Source organism: Lissotriton helveticus, chromosome 5_1 (genome assembly GCF_964261635.1).
Source record: "Lissotriton helveticus chromosome 5_1, aLisHel1.1, whole genome shotgun sequence".
Taxonomy (NCBI): domain Eukaryota; kingdom Metazoa; phylum Chordata; class Amphibia; order Caudata; family Salamandridae; genus Lissotriton; species Lissotriton helveticus.
In genome coordinates this window covers 2,066,654,177-2,066,678,448 of record NC_136065.1, presented here as the reverse complement: position 1 = coordinate 2,066,678,448, position 24,272 = coordinate 2,066,654,177, and the positions used below count along the sequence as shown (strand labels likewise).

At 49.2% G+C, this 24,272-nt stretch overlaps 1 protein-coding gene across 7 annotated transcripts in view; it reads right to left on the bottom strand.

Moving 5' to 3' along the window:
- Nucleotides 1-24,272, bottom strand: part of BAG6 (BAG cochaperone 6) — a 440,475-nt gene that overhangs the window by 213,546 nt on the left and 202,657 nt on the right. For all 7 annotated transcript variants that reach the window (XM_078645986.1, XM_078645987.1, XM_078645989.1 and 4 more), the window contains 2 exons: nucleotides 7,153-7,350; nucleotides 6,270-6,546 (listed from right to left, as the gene is read on the bottom strand). In XM_078645986.1, the coding sequence (XP_078502112.1) occupies nucleotides 6,270-6,546; nucleotides 7,153-7,350 (475 nt within the window). The remainder of the gene's footprint in view (nucleotides 1-6,269; nucleotides 6,547-7,152; nucleotides 7,351-24,272) is intronic.

The window sequence follows — 24,272 nt, the reverse complement described above, 5'->3', positions numbered from 1 at the left end:
CGGATATAGCACAGAGACGGCCCTTCTGGAAGTATCAGAGACCATAAGAGAGAGCGTGGACAGATGAGGTGGCCATGTTGGTGCTCCTCGATCTGTCCGCGGCTTTCGACACCGTGACCCACTCCATACTACTGAAAAGGTTGCGTGACCTAGGAATACAGGGCACTCCACTGGCTTGGATAAAATCATTCCTGTCAGGTAGAACGCAACAGGTATGGTGTCGCCCCTACTTGTCGAAAGATAAGAAGCTCCTGGACTGTGGAGTCCCCCAGGGGTCGGCCCTCAGCCCTCTTTTTTTAATGTTTACATGTCGCCATTGGCAAACGTGGTTGAGGACTGTGGTGTCAGAGTGGTCTCTTACGCTGATGATACTCAGCTTATTTTTTCCTTTAGAGACCACTCTGACAAAGGACTCGATAATTTTAAATCTTGCCTCACCAACATTGCTCAATGGATGACATCTAATACATTAAAACTGAACAACGAGAAAACTGAGGTGCTATTTTTTTTAATCTGAAAACCCCTCTGCTGCCTTCCGCATGGTGGCCGACTGAGTTGAACCCACCCCCCATCCCTGCCAACTCTGCCCGGAACATTGGGTTTCATTTGGACAATGAACTTTCATGCAAAATCCAAAAGGTTACATCTGCCTGTTTTGGCAAATTAAAAATGATTAAAAAAATCTCCCCCTATCTGTCCAGGGACTCGATGAGGACTGTCGTGCACGCCCTCATCACTTCACACCTGGACTATTCCAATAGTCTTTATGTAGGGGCTCCTGCATACTTACGTCACCGACTACAGATTTTCCAGAACGCGGCGGCAAGACTGATCTGTCATGTCCCCTATCATCACTCCATCTCCCTGTACCTAAAGAACTTGCATTGGCTTCAGATCTCACATCGCATCCAGTTCAAAGCCCTGGTCCTGGCCTTCAGAGCACTCAATGGGTTTGGGCCAGGTTATCTCAGAGACAGACTGAAGTAGGTCCAATCAGTCCGCTCCCTTAGATCCAACCACCTCCGTCTCCTACTACCGCCCCGTTTTCATCGCTCTAGATGAGGAGGTAGAGCTTTTGCAGTGGTCACTGCTAAGCTGTGGAACTCCCTACCGCTTAGCCTCAGACTCACTGAATTAGAACCCCTTTTCAGGTCCAAATTGAAAACATACCTGTTCTCCTGCTACTAGCCGCCTTGATCACTACCGTTTCTGTCCACAGCGCCGGGACACCCCCGGTGGGGGTAGCCGCGCGCTTAACCAAATTCCATAATAATAATCTACACCTCACATGCCTTGAACATCCATTTCCTATGGAAAGGTGCTCCTATTTATAACTACCAAGTGGCAACTGGCACTGGGTAATACATACACATACATACTTTCCCGTCAGCCTCTTCATCCACTGGTATGCGGTCATTCACATTTTGCTTTCACCCACTGTAGGAAGCTGGCTCTTTATATAGTGAACCAAAAAAAGGTAAACTGTGTAAAGAGGCCAGGCAATCCCCAAAAGAATCACAGAGGCACAAATGACACCCCAAGTGCTCTTTTGTGGTAGTGTGGGTGAGCAGTTAGGCATATCAGACGATAGTGGTTAGCTTTTATTGTATATACAAAGGTAGTAAAAGAGGCACTCGGAAATCGGACACCAATTTATTAAAATAGCAAGTAGTTTTATATCAATTTAGATCTGATCGGATCCGGGTGTACTTTTATATTATGAATTTTTACAGTTTTCAAAAATGGACAGTGCATTTTCTGGATCAGTAATGTTATCCTTCGGAGGCAGAACATGTATTGCATTCAGGCACTTGTCAGCCACTTGCAGGATTTATCTTCAGGACTTAAGGGGAGTATGGGACAAGGTCCAAGGCAACACCAACAGGTCACCTCAGGAGGGTCTTGGGCACCTGGGTGCAGAGGTGAGTCATGGCATTGGGCGTCCCATTTACTTCAATGTGGCTGGAAGCTGGGACTAGGGTACAAGACCAGGGACCCATGTGGCGCCTCAACTCTTGAGATCCTGGGGCACAAAGGGACACCTTTGGTCCACTTCTCTGGCTGTGGGGTGTGGATGCAGTGGTGTCTTTTGGCGTTGGATTCTGGTGCAGGAGTGTCTCGCGGTTGAGCGGGCCTGCAGAAAAGCTGCAGGCGATGACTAGAAATCTAGTCTGGGCAGACCCAAGCGTGAGCTTCACTCCTGCGGGTTTGGGGATTCTGTCACCTCCCTTGGACTGGGTGCATAGGTGCTTTGAGGCGGTGGGTGGCAGCGGTCACAGACTCACGTATTAGTCTTGCAGAAGAGGGACAAACAGGACAGTGGGACAAGGGGTCTCACTGGCCCTGAAGTCCCTCAATGTGCAGGCTGGTCATCCTCGGCGTTGGTATCTCTTCCTGGGGAACTGCTGCGTCAGGCTGGCCAGGGAGCAGCAACTCTGACCTGGAGTCTTTGGTGCCTGCAGCTGTAGGATAGTAGCTCCTCTACTCCAAGTGATTTTCTTCAGGCAATTGGCAAAGCACTTGCAGCCCTCCGGGTTTCGTGGAGATGGCACCGCAGCAGGACAAGTCTGCTTCTTCCATGATTGTTGGGGGCAGCAGTCAGGCTGGCAGGGTTGGTACCAAGTCAGTTGTTCCTCTGTTCTCTGGACAGGACTCTGTCCACTCTTTCTCTTGATATGTCAGAATCTGAAGTCTTGGTATCAGGGGGTCTCCTACATACTCAATTTAGGGACATTAAGGGGACCGAGGGGTAGTAGTCAATGGGCTACTTACCCCTGGGGTCAGTGTAACCCCTAGATGAACACTTCCTGTGGGGAGTGGTCATCACCTTGTACCAGAATTCCAAATTCCATCACGCACAATATGGTGTAATTCCCAAAGTCGTATTCACGTCAGACCTGGTCACCCTAGAGGGGTCTCCAGCCTGGCAGTGCAACAAGCCTCCTGCACAGCGAATATTCCCGCCTGTCTTGGCAGTTGATGGCTCCGGGGGGTGGGGGGAGGGGGGGGGGGTGATAGCAGGTATTGTGCCTGACCTCTAGAGAGCGAAAGAGCTCACCCCTGGGGGTCAGAAACTACTCTGTGGCAGCAGGCTGGACTGAACCAATCTGCTAGCACATTAGAGGGTGGTTTAATAATATGAGGTGTTTGATACCAAACAACGTATGTTTCAGTGAAGCCGCCATTGCGTAGCTGGGGAACCTTTTTTGACCAGTGCCCAGTACATACCCTAAGATAGCTTCCCTGCTAATGTGCAATATCTAGTAATAGAACTAGACATCACAGGGGCACATCTGCTCATGCGGCTATGTCCTCACATTAAATATAATGCACCTTGCCTTAGGGCTCAAAGGCCTGCTGTAGGGGTGACTTCCATATATTAGATGTAGCGATTTTGGCATGGCACACAGGAGTGTGTAATGTTGTGTTTTCACTCATGGCATGCATAAAGTCACGCAGCCTGCACTGGTAGTGTGTGGAATGTGTATGTGGGTCTCTTTGGGTGGCATAAGATATGTTGCAGCCCTTAGGGACCCGCATTAGTACCTCTGTCCAAGGTGCCTGGAAATCCATTTACTAGGGACTTACAGAGTTGCTAACGTCCTAAGCTAATTGTAGCACGATTAGACTATAGTACGAGTTACTTACCTTCAGTAACGATTTATCTGGTAGAGATGATTTTAGCTGCAGATTCCTTCACGTAGAATTATCCCCAGGCGTGAGACAGGATCCGGAATTTTTTTTGCCACAGCATCCCTGCGCACCAGGTCCACTGAGGCAGGATGCCCCCAAGCCCCCGCCAAGGAAGAAAGGAGCGAACCTTCAAAGGGAAGTATGATTTCCCTTCCACCAGAGCCCAGGTGGAGGACCTCCAATAGATGGTCCGCCGGAAAGTGAGCCACCGAGTCACCCATGCACAGGATGCCCACAGCTGTGCACCCGCCGTGCAGGCCGCAGCAGCCTCCGTAGGGCCTCGCGGTGGAGAAAGCAGCTCCTCTGTGGGCGACAGCTGCAAAATAAGGCGGCCGTCCCCAAGGCCAAACGGGACGGGCAAGGGCCAGACCTGGAAGTCAGGAGCCGAAAAATGAGGGACCTGCCGCTCTTCCGACGAACACCTCTGCCTCAGGAAGGGTAGGGAGCCACCCTTTGACGCCGGTGAAAAAGACACCACCTGGCGACCAGTCTCCGGGGAGGACGACACCCATATACAGCCTGCCTCTGGAGAAGGAGCGTCCGAAGACGAATCCGCAGTACGACCCCTGTGCAGAGCCGTGGAGTTCGCTGCCTGAGGCAGGACGTCGGCGCCACCCGGGGTCACCGGACAAGGCTTCCCCAAGTCATCCTGTACCAGAGACTGGAGTGGAGCTGGGCCCGAACCTGCTCCGGGGTGCCATCGTAACGACGCCGAGGCAGCCACCTGCGTGGGGGAACGAGACGGGCCTGGGAAGGGACACACAGCCCTCCGCCACCCAGAATGTGGCAGAGATCGCTAGGCAACCCATATGGTGGTGCCAGGGAAGATTCAACCTTCGACTCTCCCTCACGACGAGGCAGCCGCCTGTGGGGAGGGACGAGAGGGACCCGGAGAGGGACGAGGGGTGCTCACCTGGCGTCGACCCAGAGTGGAACAAGGAGGGTCCATCGACCCCTGTGGCTCAGCACGGTCCAGCTGCTGCCGGCGCCGTAGCGGCGTCACCTCAGCCTTAGACAGGACCACCTTGTCAAAGGAGCGAGAGGGGCTCAGGGATGCGACCCGACACCACAGGGACTCTTGCTTGAGTTTGCGGCGAGGCAGAGGCGTCCTGGCCTGATTGAGGTGCCCCGGAGGAGCTGCACCCCAACAGCACCACATCTTCCAAGCCTCGGGGCCGGAGCCGCTGGCAGCGCTGGAGGGCCCGGCGCAAGCCGTGGGATCCGCCGATGCCCCAGGAGGGGAAGGAGGAGGAGACGCCAGCGAGGCCTGCAAAGCCGCCGTGTAGGTCTCCATTTGGACTCTCGATGCCCCAACACCGGGAAAAGGTGGGTGGCTGGGACGACACGAGGGCCGCATCACCTGCGGAGAGTCCACGCCCCCGGCAAGCCGGAAACCAGCCCCCGGGGACAAACTCCGACACTTACCCACCGGAGAGCGACACCAACGTGACATCGGAGAAGGGCGAGGACGACGAAAATATGAAGCCGTCTGCCGAAGCAGACAGAGGGGAGGATGTCGACCTAGAGAGATGCGCCGAGCGAAGTTTAATCCGGTGCTCCTGCCGTAACTTCGGCTTCAACTGTTGGCACGCTGCACAGGTACCGTGATCCTCCCCCAAACACCACATACAAATGAGGTGAGGGTCCGTCGCCGACATTAGAAGCCCCCAAAACGTGCAAGTTTTGAAGCCCAAAGGCATTCGCACACTGTTCCACCAAAAAGAAATGGAAGAAAAAGGGGCTCTAAACAGGTCCGCAGTAAGGACCGGATCCGCGTTGCACGCAGAAAAGGAAAAAAAACTGACGTAGGCGCACCGGGGCAGGTCTTATGTGACCTTGCGGACATCATGTACGCAGAAAACACCTGGGCCTAGTCGCGTGGTGTCACCCCGACCGCCGGCGCGCAGGTATGCTGTGGCAAAAAAGTTTCCGGATCCAGTCTCACGCCTGGGGATAATTCTACAGGATGGAATCTGCAACTAGTAGTCTATCAGATCCTTGTTTTAGGGAAGAAGCACTGGCACCGAGGTCTGGTTAGCAGGCCTGAGTGCACTGTCAGAACTGCAAATCAGCATCTAGTAGCTTAAAAACGGGCAAAAAGTGGGTGTGGGTAACTGCAACAAAAGCCAAGTTCCCTACACCCACCAAGGCCTACAGGATAGGGCAGTGGGTTCATCCACCGCAGCCACTGGCTCTTGTCACGGAGTGGTGCCCATCGACGTAGAAAGAAGTCCTCATCAATGGCAGGGCTGGTAGGTCAATATAGGTTTTCATTTCTTTAATTGTATATATTTTTCCAATGGATCAACTTGGTAATTTTCTGTTTTTGCAAACATGCATGCCACCTTTTAACTTGGTATTTATCACTTACACACTTTTAAAACCTACAGCATATTTAAAACAAAAAAAGGCCAGGTTAGACCTTTTAGCTTTGCCAATCAATGTCTGTCACCGTGTATGCGTTGGAAGTATTTGGGCATAGCTGCCACATGCATGGGGGATGCAGAGGAAACAGAACTGATAAACAAAAATATACAGAATATATGCAAGAAAAGAGGCAACTTGAAGAGATTCACCCTGCATGTTCATGTGCATCATGACAACTGGCTCGACAGTCTGACGGGTGATGCGAATCATCCTGGGGTGGGCAGTCTGAGATGCCTGAGTTTGAGTTGGCGCAGTACCAGCAGGGGCCTGCCCCTGGCTCTCGGGCCCCATCCCTGAAGTCTCCTCTCCAGGAGCAGAAGGAACTGTTGTCTGGGCAGCGGCAGCTTGAGAAGCTTGAGACTCTCGCCCTTCCGGCACTGGCTGGGAATTTCTGGCTCCATTACCGGTCATGGTCACGGTGTTGATCTGACAAAAGGGGATTACATACAGATTACAGGCCATGAAATCATGTGCATCCTTTTGAAACCAGAAAGGGTTGTAACTTTGTAGCAGAAAAGAGCACAATATGTGGTATAGAGCACAATAGGTAGTAAAGATTATGGTAGTACATTAATGGTCGAACATGGGGCTCCTGTATTCTAGCCTTTCCGCAATTTAATTTCCTCTAAATTCACAATAGTCTGCCTCAATAAAATTACACATTGTTTTAACGCCACCAAACCAAACTGCCAACTTCTCTCAATTACTTCTTAAAACACCAAGTTCAAAATTTAAGGTTTTTTAACTTCCTAACACCCATAAAAACTTCACTACATTCCTACATTTCATAAATTTGGTTTCAGTTTTGTTTTCTTCTCTGGCAATTTTGAACTCACTTTTTAAAATGTTTTTCACTCAACACAGTCTTCACTGTTAGCTTTGAGTTAGATACAAGAAATCCAAAAACACTATCCACTCTGGATCACAAAATGTGGGAAAATACAAGCATTTTGCAAATGGTTTGTGATCAGATTAATAATCCCCTGTACCAAAATCATCCCACTGACAGTAAATGGAGGCGAACAAGCTCACCTGTATGGGAATAGCTGCTTGCTGCAGCACCATGGGAGCAGTGTAGTGAGACATCGGACGGACAACATGAAGGTGGCGGGGAATATTGGCTGATAAGTTGCATCGCAGGTCAGACAAAGCCACAAATGTATTTCCGAACAGACGAAGGCACTCTCCAACCAGATTAATGGTGCGTTGGTCCTCGTCACGCCCCTCAGTCTGCAGAAGACAAAGTCAAGATTAACACTCTTGCAATACATGCCCCAAACACCTTCATGCCTTTTCTGGCTTGGTTTCTTTTAACAGCTGCAAAAGACAACTAGATATCCAGAAACAAAAAATGTACAGGCTCAAAACATCACAGAAAACTCCTTCAGCTTAAGCCTCCTCAAACTTAAATATAAATCAAATAGTCTCCTTTAAGTAGCATACATTGTGACCACTACAAACATGAATGTATCTAGCTGTGTTACACAATTATATTTAGCGGCTTATGAAAAGTGTACTTTAAAGTCAAGGCATGAGAGTGGAGATAGTCTAGAAGTAGAGGGGAGTACACTATGAAGGACGATGCTTGGCATACGAAGCACCAGCCTCTTCCAGATACATTCAGAGGCAGTATAGCAAAGTTTATGGAGAGTCCAGCCTTGAAAGCACAAGAGCCTAACACAGAAGCCAAACTTGATGCTGTGCCTCTGAGCTCAGCAGCTGATGGGAACTAGCATGTTTAAGTGAGATGAGTTAGAGGAGTCGGATGTCTGAAAAAGTTTTGAAATAGTTTGACAAAAATTAACCTGTAGCCGGGCTGAATAGCTACACAGTATTGTCAAATGAAGGTGTGTGGTGTTGACCAAGTGGCAGCCTTAAATATTTTTGCTAATGGTATGTTACCTAAGAAGGACACTGTAGGTTTTCTTCCTCGTAGTGTGTGCTCTTGGCGCAGCATGTACAGTTTGTATCAGCTGTTCATAACATACTTGAAATAGCTAAAATATCCACCTTGCAAGACCTGAATTAGAAATTGAATTTTCCAAGTGAGTTTATGCAAATGTTAACAAAGAAGTATTTGTCTTATGAATGGATTTTGTTCCGCTACTGTAAACAATAAATCTCTCCTAACATCCAATGTGTGCAACACCCTTTAAACTAATGTCTGTGTGTATGGAAAAAAAATGGCAACTCAATAGTTTGGTTCACATGAAAAGAGAAAACACTTTAGGAAGAAAATGGGACTTAGTTCTCAAGACAACTCTATCCCTGTGTGTAGGAGAGTAGGGTCTGCTTCCTATTGTTACCCCCACTTTTTGCTGCGATTCTCTGGTTTTTCGACTTTAGTCCGGATGTGGCCCTACTAATCAGAACCACAGCCTAGCTGTGCTCTCTCTAAATTGATACCATGTACTTTAGGTACATACCAGATTGGTTACTGGATCACCCTTGTGATGCCCTGTATAGTGCACCCTACGTACCTAGGGCATAGGTGCACCCTAGGCCTACCAGGGGCTGCAGCATGTATTGTGCCACCCCTGGTTTGCCTTCCAAACGGACACCACAGGTCTGTTCACACAGCCTGGGTAAGGTGGTGTAATCACCCCTTACTTAGATACAGTATAACTATATCTACATATACCTATAGACACATATACACCTATAAGCTACTCCTAAGGCAGACCTCGACAATCCTGAAGGTAGAGTGCTTGGTTTTATGTGAGAGGGTACCCTAGCATGAGCTGAGCCCCTCTTCAGCTTCTTATAGCGGTTCTATGATATAGCAATACCATATACTCTTAAGTGCATTATAATCCTTGCGGTTAATTCTAACTTTGGTTTGGCTTTATCAAAACATGTTGTGTGAGGTGTCAAACACTTTGAAATACTACACCTCCCCCCCACACCCCCACCAGTCCTGGTGGCGGGGGTAGCATTCCACCCTTCTAGAGGGAGAAGACCTGTAGTTACTGGTAAACCCGGTTAAAATTAAACAGAGCCTCAGCATCACAAAATGGATGCTGCTGCCACAGACACGAGTCTGCCCTCCTGCTGCTGGACGAAACTCCGGCAGGGGAGCTTGGACAATAGGTTTCCTGTCCAAGGAGGTGCTGGCACCTCCCCAGACAGCCTTTTGTGTATTGGGGCAGGGAGGGCTGCATTCAGTGAATGCTTTCCAGGCGCTGCCTGGGGCACACTAGGTGCTCCATGCATTTCCCAGTTCAAACCGGTTGCTGGGGCACTCTGCCCCAGCTCTAGCGCTAAACTGGACAAAGGGAAAGGGGTGTAACCACCCCCTTCCCAGGTCCACCCATAGGAGGGATCTTGCAGGTAGTCAAACCCCTAAACTTAGTATAAGTATAGGAGCTGTGTCCCTAGGACTTTAGATTACCCTGGACGAAACTTTTAAACATAAATCCTGGACCTTCGACGTTCCATTTAGACTAGAAGGCGGAAGACCTCTCCCTTGTGGTCAAGGAGTGACCACCCTGTTCAAACAGGCACCAACAGCAAATTTGCCGGCCTGCATTTTCAAGGATCCCGCCGGATCCCGAAGAATCTGTGACACAGGACACAGACTTCTAGACATCTGACACTGCTCGACGTTCCCAGCAAAGCTGAGACCCGTGGCGGACACAAAAGACGTGGGACCGTAACTCCTGGACATCCAGCATTTTGCTAACTGCATCGACTCCAGAGGTATCTCGCAGTTGTGTATTGGGGTACGAGAAGCCCCAGCCCAGAGCACCATTTGCACCAAAGCTCAGGCCTTCACACTCCACGAGTGTCCTGTGGGGCCCGCTCTTGCATTTCAGATTGGCGCGTCTTCCCGGTTCCTAGTCCGTTGGCTAGTGAGCCCCCTGAAGACTTACTTTTGAATCTAACTTGCTTTCCTGGTTACTCCAGGCTTGCTCCAGCTTCCCTACAAAGGAGAAGTGCCACAGACCTTGCTGGTCTGCGCCAAAGCCAATCTCAACGTCTTGCGCGGATTGTGTTTGCCAAGGCTTGTTGGGTCCAATCCGGATACAGAAACCGTAGTCAACAAGATCCTTCGTGGGACAGTTCGAATCCAGCTCCTGGTCGTCGGCGACGCCGCCTGGACCTCGTGGCTGAAGAGAAAAACTTAACCTTTCCACCTGAAATCACCAGACATCGCCTGGTTCCTTCCTGGTTCCATCCTGGTCACTGGCAAGTGACCCAGACTCTGTCCCTTCTGTTTCCAGGTTCTTCAGATCTTCGATCCACCCTTGGATCCACCCGGACACTTTTCCTCTGGTCACCTGCAGCACTTCTTTGCTGCTCTTCATTGAAATAGACGACAAAACCCGACATCAAAAGACACCTAATGCACCCGGCTTCCGTGGGTGAGGTAACATGAGTACTCTGGTAGTCTCGAGGGTATTGGCCCTCCTAGTGTCCAAGTCTAAAAGGGTTTGATCGTAGTCCATCCGGAAGTATCCTATAATTGTAACTGGTTTGTTTACCATAGAAAGTCAATGGTAACCCGCAGCTGTGTTTAGACACTGCACGTGTCTCCCGTGGGCCTCCTGCTTCCTAACCTTTGGTTGTTAACAGTAGCCCCAGCGATTCCACAGGCCCAAGGCCTGCTTTCTAACTCTCATGTGGTTCTTATACCACTATTTTAGTATATGGCTTGTGAGGCCCCTAGGGCAAAACGTATACTGTGCAACTTATCGTATGCTAATGAAGTAACTCAAAGAGTGCAGAGGGGTTGCGTTTAGAACAAATACATATATATTGGATATATACCTTGGGTGGTGTCCTTTCATTTGGTACTCAAAGCATCATAATTGGTAAAACAACTTGCTTAATGCGCTCTCTGAAGTCTTAGCCTGATGACTGCTGGTCCATGCTACCACTAGGATAGCTTTCTATAAGGTTGACTTTACAACCACCATCAATAAGGGTCGATTAGACTGGTGCAAGGTGCCCACTAGAACTAGTGGTCATCACATGCTAGGCTAACTTCTCACACTATGTACTTGAAAGGTTCTTCTACTGTGAGCTATTGCAACTCACCAACTATGTCTAAGGAAGTGACTGACACTTGAAAAGCTACTTTCCATGATAAGTATTGCATATCACAAGAACGTAGTGATTCAAAAGGAGGCCCTATGAACCTAATAAGCAACATGTTAAGGTCAAATTTGGTAATCAGTAATGTTTTTGGAAGGATTACTCTCCTAAGTATCTCCACGAAACTTTTGATGACTGGAATTTAATAAACAAGGAATGTTCAGGCAAATGGTCACTGGTGTTAAATGAGGCTGAATGCCACCACTGCTTACTGAAGGTGTAACAAATAACAGGAGCTGCCTCGTGGCACTTCCTTTATTGGCTCTATGAGAAAATAAGGTTCTGTTGCAGGACACTCCCCCGCTCCCCTTTAGTTTTTTGCCTGGCTTTTGATGGAACTTTGACTGTAGAGTACTGGGTCACTGCTGTCCATGTGCCTAGTACCAGTATGTATTATATCCCTAAAACGGTTCCACAATTGGCCCTTCAAACCCATGTAAGTCCTGAGTAAATGGTACCTGGGTACCTAGAGCATTGTGACTGAAGAGGGTCTCATAGGGACCCCTAACCTAGGCCGTGCAGATTGCCACTTCAGTATGCATGGCCTGGTGCAGACAAAACAGTCGACATGGCACACTGCCCGTGTGCCATGCCAACTAGCACTGCCCAAAGTATAGATAAGTCATCCCTCTAGCAGGCATTCCGGTCCTAAGGCAAGGTGCACTATACCACAAGTGTGGGCATATCTGCATGAACAGATACGCCCCTACAATATTTTAAGTCCATACTTAGATATTTTAAGTACCAGGAAAGCCACAGAAAGCACATGGGGTACCAACTCAACTCTAGCTCCCCAGCACTATAAGAGCTTCTCTAAACCCAGGAGTGTTTGGTACCAAATTACTCCTCTCAAACCCACACTGAAGCCAGTGTGGCATGTATTGTTCCATGTACTCAGAGGGCACCTGAGATCTGCCCCCTGAAAACCTACCAACCCTGGTGTGGTCACAGACTGGCTGTAGCAGCCTGCAACCACCAGAACTGCTTCTAGACCACTGTGCCAAGCACCTCTACTCTCTGGTACCAGAAACAATGCACATCCTGGATGGATGGATCACACCTCCTCCCCAGGACGGGCACAGTGCTCAAGAGGAAAGCTTTAAAGGCCTGCTGCCTTTCTAATGCGATTGCCGGCCTCTGCTGCTAGCAGCTGATGGCAACCCCACTTTGTGAGGGAAAACCGTCCGAAAAACTGATAAGGACTAGGATTTGTGCCAACTTTGCCAACTCCACTCCTCAGGGGAAGGACTTTCCAGACCCCTCAATCTTGAAGATAAGGGGGCTCTTCCAATCAAGGCTAGGACTATGCTACCTCCCACAGGAGGGTGGCATAACATAGGGTGTAGTCACCCCAGGTGAGGTGCCCATTGGCCTTACCCTTTACACTCTTAAACACCCCTAAATATAGTATTTGGGAAACTCCATCAGACCTTGAACTTAGTTACCTACGGCCTAAGAAGAATGAAGGACACCCCAAGGAGCAAAGCCTGGAAAGGACTACTGCCTTGGCTCCAGCCTTAACAGCCTGTCTCCAGTTTCCAAGACCCTGCAAGAAAACGCCTGTCCTGCAGCCAGCGATTTCCAGAAACCCATGGAAGACTGCCTGAAATTTGAAAGACCAGAACTCCCGAGGATAGTGGTTCGGTCCCCAAGAATACAACACAAAGGACTCCAGTGAGCAGTGGATCCACGAGTCTTGCCCACTCTGCACACGATATCTTCAGCCCGTATCCAGGTGGCCCACCAATCCAAAACAGGTTCCCCAGCAATCCGGATCTGAAGTCCAGCGTGGACTGACACCTCCTGGACACCACAACTATGCCTGCAGCCCGAATCCAGAGGCTCCCCCGGACCGCAAACAGCGAGAAGACTGACTTAGAAAGGCATCCAAAGCCCCTATGCCTTGGTGAATTGAATTGGTGTGCACCAACGACACCCTCCTTCCCCAACATCTTTACTTACCACTGCTGTCGTTGGTCTCCCTCTCAAACTCCAGGGCAAAGCCTGCAGCCTGTTTTTTTTAAAGCAGAATCTCAGTTGAAAAGCATTGAGCACCCAACGCTAAATTTGCACCTGGGTCGCCCCCATGTCGCTGGTGGTGTATGCTTGGTGATGCTTTGTGGCCCTCCTGTGCTTGGCCTAACCCCTAAAGCTTGGCCACTGTAACTGATTTACTTACCTACAAGCAGCATAGCTTCGAGCACTCCTAGCCTCCATTGAAACGCTCTGGGCCACACTCCTATCTTGATCTCTGCACCCAGCAGCCTCTGTGCCGCTGGTGGTTCAGTTTTAGCACTCACCGGCCCCTTGACCATTGATGACCTGTGGTCATAAAGACTAGAACTTTAAGTGCGATACTTACCTGTATAACCGGTTTTCCTCTGTAGGATATGTGAGAAGTTGGCCTGGCATATGCTGTCCACTATTCTAGTGGGCACCTTGCACCAGTCCATACGACCCTTATAGATGGTAGGTTAAAGACCACCTTAATAGAAAGCTATCCTAGTGGTAGCTGTGGAGAGCAGCCTTCAGGCCAAGTCTTGGAGAAATGTAAAGCAGCTTGTTTTACCAGTCTATAATCTTGTGAATGACCAAATGAAAGGAGAACCACAGAAGATAAGTATATATAAAACATATGTATTTATTCTAAACACATCCCTCTAGTTCCTTTATGAGTCTAGAGGCAAAAATACATTCAGTAAACTGAATAACACACAGTAAATTAGCACAATATATGTTGAGCCCTAGGGGCATACATAACCATATATTAAGAAAGTGGTATAAGAACCACGACTTTCATAGACACAAGGCCTAGAACCTGTAGAACCGCTGGGGCAAGCAGGAACCACTCAAGGTAGTGACACAGGGGACCCACGGGGGATGCGTGCAGTGTGTGAACACAGCCGCAAATCACCATTAACTTCGATGGGGAAAGTCGTGGTTGGAATTTTTAAGATACAGGACACTTAGAAGAGGACTTGGAGGAAACCCCCTTTAGAACTAGGGGGTTCGAGAGCCAACCCCCACAGGAGCACCGGAGTACTAGTTACCTCACCCAGGGAAGCCGGGTGCATAGGTGTCTTTTGGAGTCTAGTTTCATCGTAGTTTTCAATGGCGATTTGCTGCAAAGTGCTGCTGGCATCCAAGTGGAAAGTGTCCGGTGTGATCCAAGCCTGGATCGGAGATAAGAACCTGAAAGCAGAGGGGACAGTGTCTGGGTCACTTGCCAGTGACCATGGGCATAATAGTTGAATGTCCACCGATGTCAGGTGACTTCAGGTGAAGGTGAAGATTGACTCTTCAGCCACGAGGACCAGGAGGCGTCGACGACGACCAGGTTCTAGATTAGAGCTGTCCCACGAAGGATGTCGAGTGCTGCGGTGTCGGTTTCAGGATTAGACCCACAAACCTTGGCAACAGCAACCCACGCAAGAATCAAAGAAATGCTTCGATGCAGACCAGCAAGGTCTGAGGGACTCACCATGCGGTGGAGAGTCAGAGCACTTCTGGAGTAACCAGGGAAGCCCAAGGACAAGTAGCGTTACCTTCGAGGGGACCCACCAGTCTGCGAACCAGGGATCGCGAAGGAGCCTCGAGCAGAAATGCAAGGGGAGGGCTCACAGAACACTTGTGGCGTGTAGGCCCACCATCTTTGGTGCAGATGATGCTCGGGGCTTGGGCTACAAGTAACCCAAAACACAACTTCAGGAAAGCTCGGGAAGTCAATGCACTTAGCAATGTACACGGTGTCCAGGGTTTCCGGTTCCACGTCACTCGTGAGGGCTGCGGGTCTCAGCTTTGCTGGGGACTCGTGTCGGCCTCGGAGTAGTCTGGAAACCCTCTTGGGGTGTTGCAATTACTTCGGTGTCCGGCAGGAGCTTCGGAGATGCAGGCCGGCAAATGCTTAGTTGAAGCCTGCTTGAGCAGGGGAGTCACTCCTTGACCCCAAGGGAGATTCTTTGGTCCTCTAGTCTTTAGTAGAGCGTCAAAGTTCCAGGATTCAGTGTCAGAGTTTCATCCAGGCGTAATGTAAAGTCCTGTTGCCAGGGGTCCCTTACTTATAATGAGAAAAGGGGTTAGACATACTCTGGGGACCCACCTATGGGAGGATCAGGAAAGAGTTGTGGTTACATCCATTTCCCTTTGTCCAGTTTCGCGCCAGAGCAGGGGCTGGTAGCCCCTAAAACCGGTTTGAACTGGGCTATGCAAAGGGACACCAAATTTGCCCCAGTGCAGACTTTCAAAGCACTCCTGGAGTGCACCCACCCAGCCTAATACACTAGAGCCTGTCTGGGAGGTAGTTATACCTCCCTGTGACAGGAAACCTACTGTCCAGGCCTCCCCTGGCGGAGTTTCGGTCAGCAGTAGGAGGCCAGACGCGTGTCTGTGGCTGCAGCATTCATTTTGTGATGCCAGGGCTCTTTTAAACTATTACCGGTTAGACGAATGTGTACATGTCTCTCCCTCTAGAAGGGTGGAATTCAACCACAAAGTTAGCATTTACCGCAAGGTTATAATGCACTTAAGAGTATATGGTCCGGCTGCATCACAGAACACCCTCTCACACAAAACCAAGCTCTCTACCTTCATGATTAATAAGGCCTGCCACAGGAGTGACTGATAGGCTTATATGCGTCAGTGATTAAAGGTAGATATAGGTAACCTATATCTTAGTAAGGGGTGCATGCACCACCTTACCAAGGCTGCAGTAGCACTTCAGTGGTGCCCTTTTGGAAGACTTCCCAGGGGTGGCATAATACATGCTTCAGCCCCTGGAAGGCCTCTGGGGTACCTATGCCCTTAGTACCTGGTGTACCATATACAAGGGACTCGCAAGGGTACCCCAGCAACCAATCTGGAGTGTACCTAAAGTACATGCAATCAATTTAGAGAGGAAGCAGCTAGGCTGGGGTCCTGTATAGCAGGGCCCCAGCCAGACTAAAGTCGAGAAACAGTGAAACACGAGCAAAAAGTGGGGGTAACCATAGTAAGCAGATCCTACTCTCCTACAGGATAACATTGAACTGCCCAGAAATTGTTCTAAGTGACGACTTTTGAAATTGAAAAGAATTTCTATTTAAAAATGCACTTACTTTATTGGAAAGATCTTGGTCTTGAAATAAAGCAAAAAGCTTCTTTTTCTAAAATTGTTGTGGATCTCCTTTTTAGGTTTCGCCTCGCCGAAAGCTGCGCAGCAGACTTTCGCGCAGGCGAAATCTTATGAGTTACAGTATGGATGTTTGTGCCGCCTCTCTGTTCCATTGGCTAGCTCCATAAATGGAGGCTAGCCATTGGAACAGAGATCTGTCCGTCATGGCCAGACCAGATTCATGGGCATTCCCGACAGTTTTTCGCATTTTGCCCACGTCATTCGGTGGTGGGCGGTTCTTTTTTTTCAGATCGGCATGTTGGTTTCATTACCAACGTGTGCCTTGCAGGGGTGGGCTGCGCGATTTCGAGTTGCTAGCAGGTAAGCGGCATATTTTACTCCAGTTCCCGCCCCCCTCCCTGTCTGTGTGCCCGTCCCCCTCTCCCGCTGTCCGTGAGCCCGTCCCCCTCTCCCGCTGTCCGTGTGCCCGTCCCCCCTCCCGCTGTCCGTGTGCCAGTCCCCCCCTCCCGCTGTCCGTGTGCCCGTCCCCCCTCCCGCTAGTAGTGTAAAGCAGAGGGCCCCGCTCCGTCAGTTCATCGATAATCGCTCCCCTTTGCTGCTTCAGAAACAATATCGACCCGTTATTAGATACTGCCTGAAAATGGCACCAGCTGTAATATGTCCGCGTTCCTTACTTCGTTGTGTTCACCGAGCGGCGTGTGATGTGAACTTCATGTGAGCTGGTAACTGGGCCTAACCAGCCCATCCAGGGCGTTCCTCCGAAGATTTACAAGTTCAAACACTGAAATTAGCCCGTTCTGCACTTTTAGTTTCGATTTGGACTGGTGGCGGGAGACGCTGCCCCGAGGAAGTGTTTTCAGTGTTTACCCAGACATTTCACGGCCACGAAGTTAGTGGCTGTGAGCGCTGCATCCCTCCCAGGCCAGGGGGAGTTTCAAGTTAATGCCAAAAGGTTGAGTCACTTTTATTTCTGTATAAATGTGGATATTTAAAAGACTCAACAGAACAATACAAGATGCAGTTTTCCTTTGTTAATTGGCCATAAAAGTTAGGCTCATTTGAGAAGAACCAGTGTCCTGTAGGGGTGGAACCCACTTCCCCTCACCGGTGAAGGCTCTGACACAGGAAGTTGGCTACGCAAAGAGTTGGACATGCGAGTTCAATGGACCCGTGTGTGTACTTCTCTGCTTTTATTTTTTAATCGCGGGCTGCCTACGTTTGAAGTCAGTGTTCTATTTGTGTGTCTCGTTTTGTGCGTTCTCTTCACCTGCGTATATTTCTACGCACGTGTTTCTCTTTCCGTTTGTATTTCCGTATGCTTGGGTGTATATGAATCTGTGTGGTAAGGTGTCCATGCCAGTATTTATTTTTTATGTTTTGTGTTTGGTGTTTCTCTGTTTGTGTGGGTTGGCGTGTACATATTGCTGCTTTTTTTCATTTACGCACTGAGGGTCGAAGGGTATATATGTAATAATATATTTCAGTGCGCTCAAAGTGGATTGGAAAAAATACATACAAAGTGTAATATTTGTGTGTGTGTGTGCGCGAGGGTGGAATGGGTAATCACACAAATTATAATATGTATGTGGGCGGGGTGGAATGGGTAGTCACATTAGTGTACTATGTGTTTGTGTGGTAGTCACACAGATGTAATCAATCAATCAATTACAGCATTTATATAGCGCACTACTCACCCAGAGGGTCTCAAGGCGCATGGGGAGGGGGGGGGTCCGCTACTGCTCGAACAGCCAGGTCTTGAGCTGCTTCCTGAAGGCGAGGTGGTCCTGGGTCAGGCGGAGGTGGGTCGGGAGGGAGTTCCAAGTCTTGGCGGCCAGGTAGGAGAAGGACCTTCCCCCTCTGGTGGCTCTTCGGAAGCGGGGGGACGGCGGCGAGGGCGTGGCCGGTCGATCGAAGCTGGCGTGTGGGAGCGTAGAAGTTGAGGCGGCTGTTGAGGTATCCTGGGCCTTGGTTGTGTAGGGCTTTGTGTGCGTGGGTGAGGAGTCGGAACGTGATTCTCTTGTTGATCGGGAGCCAGTGCAGGCCTCTCAGGTGTCCGGAGATGTGGCTGCGACGGGGGATGTCCAGGATGAGTCGTGCTGAGGCGTTCTGGATCCGCTGGAGTCTCTTCTGGAGTTTGGCTGTGGTCCCGGCGTAGAGTGAGTTGCCGTAGTCCAGACGGCTGGTGACGAGGGCCTGGGTGACCGTCTTCCTGGTCTCGTGGGGATCCACCGGAAGATCTTACGTAGCATGCGCAGGATGTTGAAGCATGACGAGGAGACGGCGTTGATTTGTCTGGTCATGGAGAGGGAGGAGTCCAGGATGAAGCCCAGGTTGCGTGCGTGGTCTGTTGGTTTGGGTGCGCTGCCCAGGGCAGGGGGCCACCAGGAGTCGTCCCAGGCGGAGGGTGAAGATCCCAGGATGAGGACTTCCGTCTTGTCAGAGTTCAGTTTCAGGCGACTGTTCATCATCCACTTGTACTATGTGTGTGTGGGCGGGGTGGAATGGGTAGTTACACAAAGTGTAAATGTGTGTGTGTGTGGGGCTCTGTTGGTGTGTGTGGGTCTGTGTGTTTTTGTGTGGCATTTGGCAGAGATTAAACTATTGGCATTGTAAATGACAATGCCATTTATTTATCTGTTTTCAAAACCAACACAAACACAAATTTTGTCATTTACAATGCCAAAAGCTCAAACTTTTCAAAAGGCGAAACCATTGCATTGTAAATGCTTGTTGAGTTGTGTGTCCATTATTGGTCAATGTTGTGCAATAAAAGTCTTACACTCCTCTGTATTAGGCCCAAGACACTTTGCCCATTCTAACACTAATAGAGCACTTTGGGATTTACATCGAGCGCTGTACAACTTTGGAGAACCCCTGGACTCTGCACGGTATAACCACCTAGTGGTATACCATATACAGAGCCAGCTTCCTTCAGGCTCAAGTTGTTGTTTGGGCAATAATGGCAAATATGCACGAGTAGTGGGTTTCATGCCTCACGCATGATATGCGTACACTTCTCTGGCAGTTCAAATACCCACAATCTATGACCTTAGGTGCCAAATAATTAGGTTAATTTCTTTGGAATTAAAATTTCTCCAGTGATGTTAATGCAGAGACAGGAGAGCTCACCTGATGAGCATTTTCTTGTGCAGGTCAGCAGACATTTCCAGAAGCACGAAGAACTAGGGCTGCCTGGCCCATATTGGAGCAAGTCAGATGTCCGCTTGAGAATTCTCACTACATATGGAATCGGGGACAGTAGAGGAAAAGTGTAAGCAAATATCCCCAACATGCTCTTCTACAGTGCACTGCCCTGGAAATTTGGTTGTGAACACCTGGAGGCAGATGGACTGTTGGCCACCCCCCATTGTTGGAAGTAATGCTGAAGTACTTAAGGATTTGTCTCCCACTCGTGTACTTGTTGATATGTTGTGCTTTGAAATTCCGCAAACGAGTTGCCTATCCCAAGAAGATGCTCCGTTTCAAACTGGATGTTACTCCGAATGGCCCAGTGCAAGATCCTTTGGGCTAAAGCGGATAGCTGAGCTGACTGAGTACTGCCATATTGATGGAACTTTATTGGTTCTCCTTACCCAGACAATACCGCCTTTAAAATCAACTGCAGCATTTGCAAAGCCACCACAACCATTTCCCCTAAATTCTCCCCTTTCGAGTCTGAATTCTGGTAGGACCGGTGCTATTGGTAGCATGACCACAGTGGTGGTGATGGAGATTTTGTACTCCATCACGTCTGTTGAAGCCAAAAGTCAGACTTAGCAGGCGTAGTCTGGAGCGCTTCCATGGCCTTAGAAGTATTTCTTTCTTCTTACCATCTCCATCATCCTGTCTACCTGAGGCCCGAAATCATATTCCCTGAGGAGTACTCAGGATGGATCTCCACCAATCAGCCATGCAGGTCTGCGAAGGGTGAAGTTGGTGTTCACCTCTACATATAGAGGTAGTGTCAGCTGCATGCAAAACACATCTAATATTAGCACTTGAACTGGTCTTACCCCACAGCCATAACATCTCCAGAAAGTGTGACAATGTTCTCCATCTCCTTTCAATGGTACTTGTGGTATCTGGAGAGGTGACCAATCAAATTGGCAATAATCCACTGTGTTGCTGCTCCTGACAGCATCAATCTTAGAGCTTTCCTTCTCCGGAAGGAGTGCATCATCTGTGCTCTCTGTGAAAGCTCCTTTGCAAGCTGTATGTAACACTAACAAATCTTGAGGGACATGAACCAGGAGTAAAGTGGCTTATACTTTGTCTTCACTCTCTGAGTAACTGCCATGATCTTTACTGGTCATGCTCTTAAGCATGAACAGGAACTGTACCAAAATCTGTCTACGAGACAACCTTCTTCCTCTAGAACATACATTTTGACTTTGTAGTTGTCTGCCACACTCCGCTATACTGAGGCACTCTGGCACTGATCACTTGACAAGGTGCAGCTCTAAGTTGGAATCATCTGGAGTATCTGCATCCCACAGGTCATCCCCTCATGTGGTGGCAATGGACATAGTAAGGATCCTGCATATCCTCTTGAGGATCATGGTCAAAGTCAGAAGGTGTTAAAAGGTAAATCTTGTGAGCATAATAACTTTGGGAGGCTTGTGGTGGAGTTGCTATTGCATTTGGTGGTGGAGCATGGAATACTCAGCGAACAGCGGACCCCAAAGACCTCAAGAACTTCCGCCCCATCTCTCGTCTTCCCTTCCCGGCCAAAGTCATCGAGAAGACCGTCAATAAACAGCGGATTGCTTTTTCGAGACAAACAATTCGTCGCTCGATCCCTCCCAGTCCGGATTTCGAGCCAACCACAGCACCGAGACTGCCCTCATCGCAGCCACCGACGACATCAGTACCCTGATGGACAACGGAGAAACAACCGCCCTCATCCTCCTGGACCTCTCGGCAGCCTTCGATACCGTATGCCACCGCACCCTAATAACCCACCTCTTCAACACTGGGATCCAAGGAAAGGCACTGGACTGGATCGCCTCGTTCCTCTCAGACAGAACCCAGAGAGTTAGCCTCCCTCCCTTCCGATCAGAGGCCACCGAGATCATCTGCGGCGTACCCCAAGGCTCCTCGCTCAGCCCAACCCTCTTCAACATCTACATGAGCCCCCTCGCCGCCATCGCACGCAAACACAACATCAACATCTCCTATGCCGACGACACCCAGCTGATACTCTCCCTCACCAAAGACCCAGCCGCCGCAAAAACCAACCTCCAGGAAGGAATGAAAGACGTCGCAGAATGGATGAAGCTCAGCCGCCTGAAACTGAACTCTGACAAGACGGAGGTCCTCATCCTCGGAAACTCCCCATCCGCCTGGGACGACTCCTGGTGGCCCTCAGCACTGGGCTCCGCACCGACACCCTCAGACCACGCACGAAACCTAGGATTCATCCTGGACTCCTCCCTCACGATGACCAAGCAAGTCAACGCCGTCTCGTCCTCTTGCTTCAACACCCTGCGCGTGCTCCGAAAAATCTTCAGGTGGATCCCCACCGAAACCAGAAAAACCGACACCCAGGGCCGTCGTCACCAGCCGACTGGACTACGGAAATGCCCTATACGCAGGAACCACCGCCAAACTTCAGAAACGACTACAACGCATACAGAGCGCGTCCGCACGACTCATCCTCGGCGTCCCTTGCCACAGCCACATATCCGGCCACCTGAGAGGACTGCACTGGCTTCCTGTCAACAAGAGCACCACATTCAGGCTCCTCACCCACGCACACAAAGCGCTCCACGACATGGGCACCGAATACCTCAACAACCGCCTCTCGTTCTACACTCCCACCCGCCAGCTCCGCTCCGCCGGCCTCTCCCTCGCCACCATCCCACAGATCCGCAGAGCCACCACCGGAGGAAGATCTACCTGGCAGCCAAGACGTGGAACTCCCTCCCCGCACACCTACAAATGACCCAGGACCATCTCACCTTCAGGAAACACCTCAAGACCTGGCTTTTGGAGCAGTAGCAGCACCCCCCCCCTTTCAGCGCCTTGGGACCCTCACGGGTGAGTAGCGCGCTCTATAAATATGCCGATTGATTGATTGAATACGGTGGCGGAGGTCTCATACTTGTGTGCACCTGCTTCCTCTCCCTGGCAGCAGGATTCAGATGTGTGTTTTCGTTGCATTCTATAATGTGCTCAGAGACACAATCTTGCATAGTGCACTGCCTTTTTGTTTGTAACAGCTTTGCATGTCAAGCATCTCGATTCCTCATAGTCTAGAGGTAACTGGAGGTAAACACACTGATGGTTTGACCACTGGAACTTAGAACAGCATTTGGGGCAGAATGAAAGGGCATGTTCTTCCAGATACGACCTGATAGTCGGTCAAAAGTCCTCTTGTCCAAGTCGAAGAAATAATATGAAGAAATTTCTTAAATGCCCTCTGTTGGAAAGTCATTGTTGGGAGTGAAATGGTTTCAGTTTGCAATCTGGTATAACTTTGGTGCTAGAGATGAAGGGCTGAACAAAATGACAGAAAAAAAATCTGTGTGGAGTCTTTATCCTCTTGCATTGTGGGCTTCCGGTATATATATCACAAAATACTTTAAAATCGAAGGCTTTTTCGAACAAAAATTTGCAAACGTCCACATACAATACTAGATGGCAGCTATGTGCAGAGCATACGAGTAACCACTACACATGCGACAAACAGGATATTTTTCAGACAGAACAAATTGGCATTGTAAAAATGGTAAGCAATATTTCAGTGTTTGAGGGAGGCAGCAAGTAGTGCCTTGTAAATGTAAATAGGTATTTATAGAGCGCAAACTGTCGCTCCGGAAGGAGCATCCTGGCACTAGAGAAGTAGCTTCCATGGAATATCCAGAGGAGCGCTAGATGGCAGCAAACACATAAGAGTCTGGCAGGTTATATATCCAGGTTTTAAGTTTCTTTCTGAAGGCCGCTTCGGTGTGTTGCATTCTGAGGTCATTTGGCATGGCGTTCCAGGCTTTAGGGGCAAGGACGCCAAATGATTTGCCTCCTTTCATTTTAAGATGAAATTTGGGAACTTTAGCAAGATTGAGCCCCGCTGATCTCAAAACTCTAGTTGGATTGTAGCGACAGTCTTTTCGACAGATACTTAGGTCCAATATCGTTTAGGGCTCTGTAGGCAGTTACTAAGATCTTAAAGAGAATTCTTTTATGCATCGGGAGACAATGCAAAGTTCTACAGGCTACCGATGCAGAAGATCTTCTAGGAAGTTTTAAAACTAACCGTGCTGCCGCATGTTGGACACTTTGCAGCTTCTTTAATGTTTGTTTCTTTATTCCGGCCATTAGGCCATTGTAGTAGTCTAGGCGGGAAAGTAGGAGTGACGCTGCCACAGACTCTCGCTTCAATAGGAAGAAAATCAAAAAACTTCAGGAATTTTATCATATTGAAACAGCTGCCTGCTAGGTTTCTCACATGATGATCAAAAGAGAGGGAGGAGTCAAAGAAAATAACGAGGTTTCTAGCTGACTCAACCACTTCAGGAGGTGGAGTGGTACCTTCGGGCCACCATTTACTGGGGCAGAAACTATTAGCTTTCCCCATAGGCAGAATTTCAGTTTTATTTGAATTGCATTTAAGGTGGTTGATTGTCATCCACCGAAAGACCTCGGTTAAGCAATTTTGAAAGTTTGCCTCTGCTCTGGTGGTGGTTTTATCCAGGGATAGAATGAGTTGCGTAACTTCCGCATATGAAGTAACGCATATGCCAAACGATTCAATGAGAGTGATAAGGGGAGCCATATAAATATTAAAAAGAAGAGGGCTCAAAATCGATCCCTGGGGGACCCCTGCATTTATTTGTTTATTTTTTTAAAGAAAAGGTCCTAACGATACCTTCTGTGTTCTATCTGTAAGGAAGGAAACAATCCAGTCAAGAACTATGTCCGTTACACCATTCCCTCTGTCTATTTA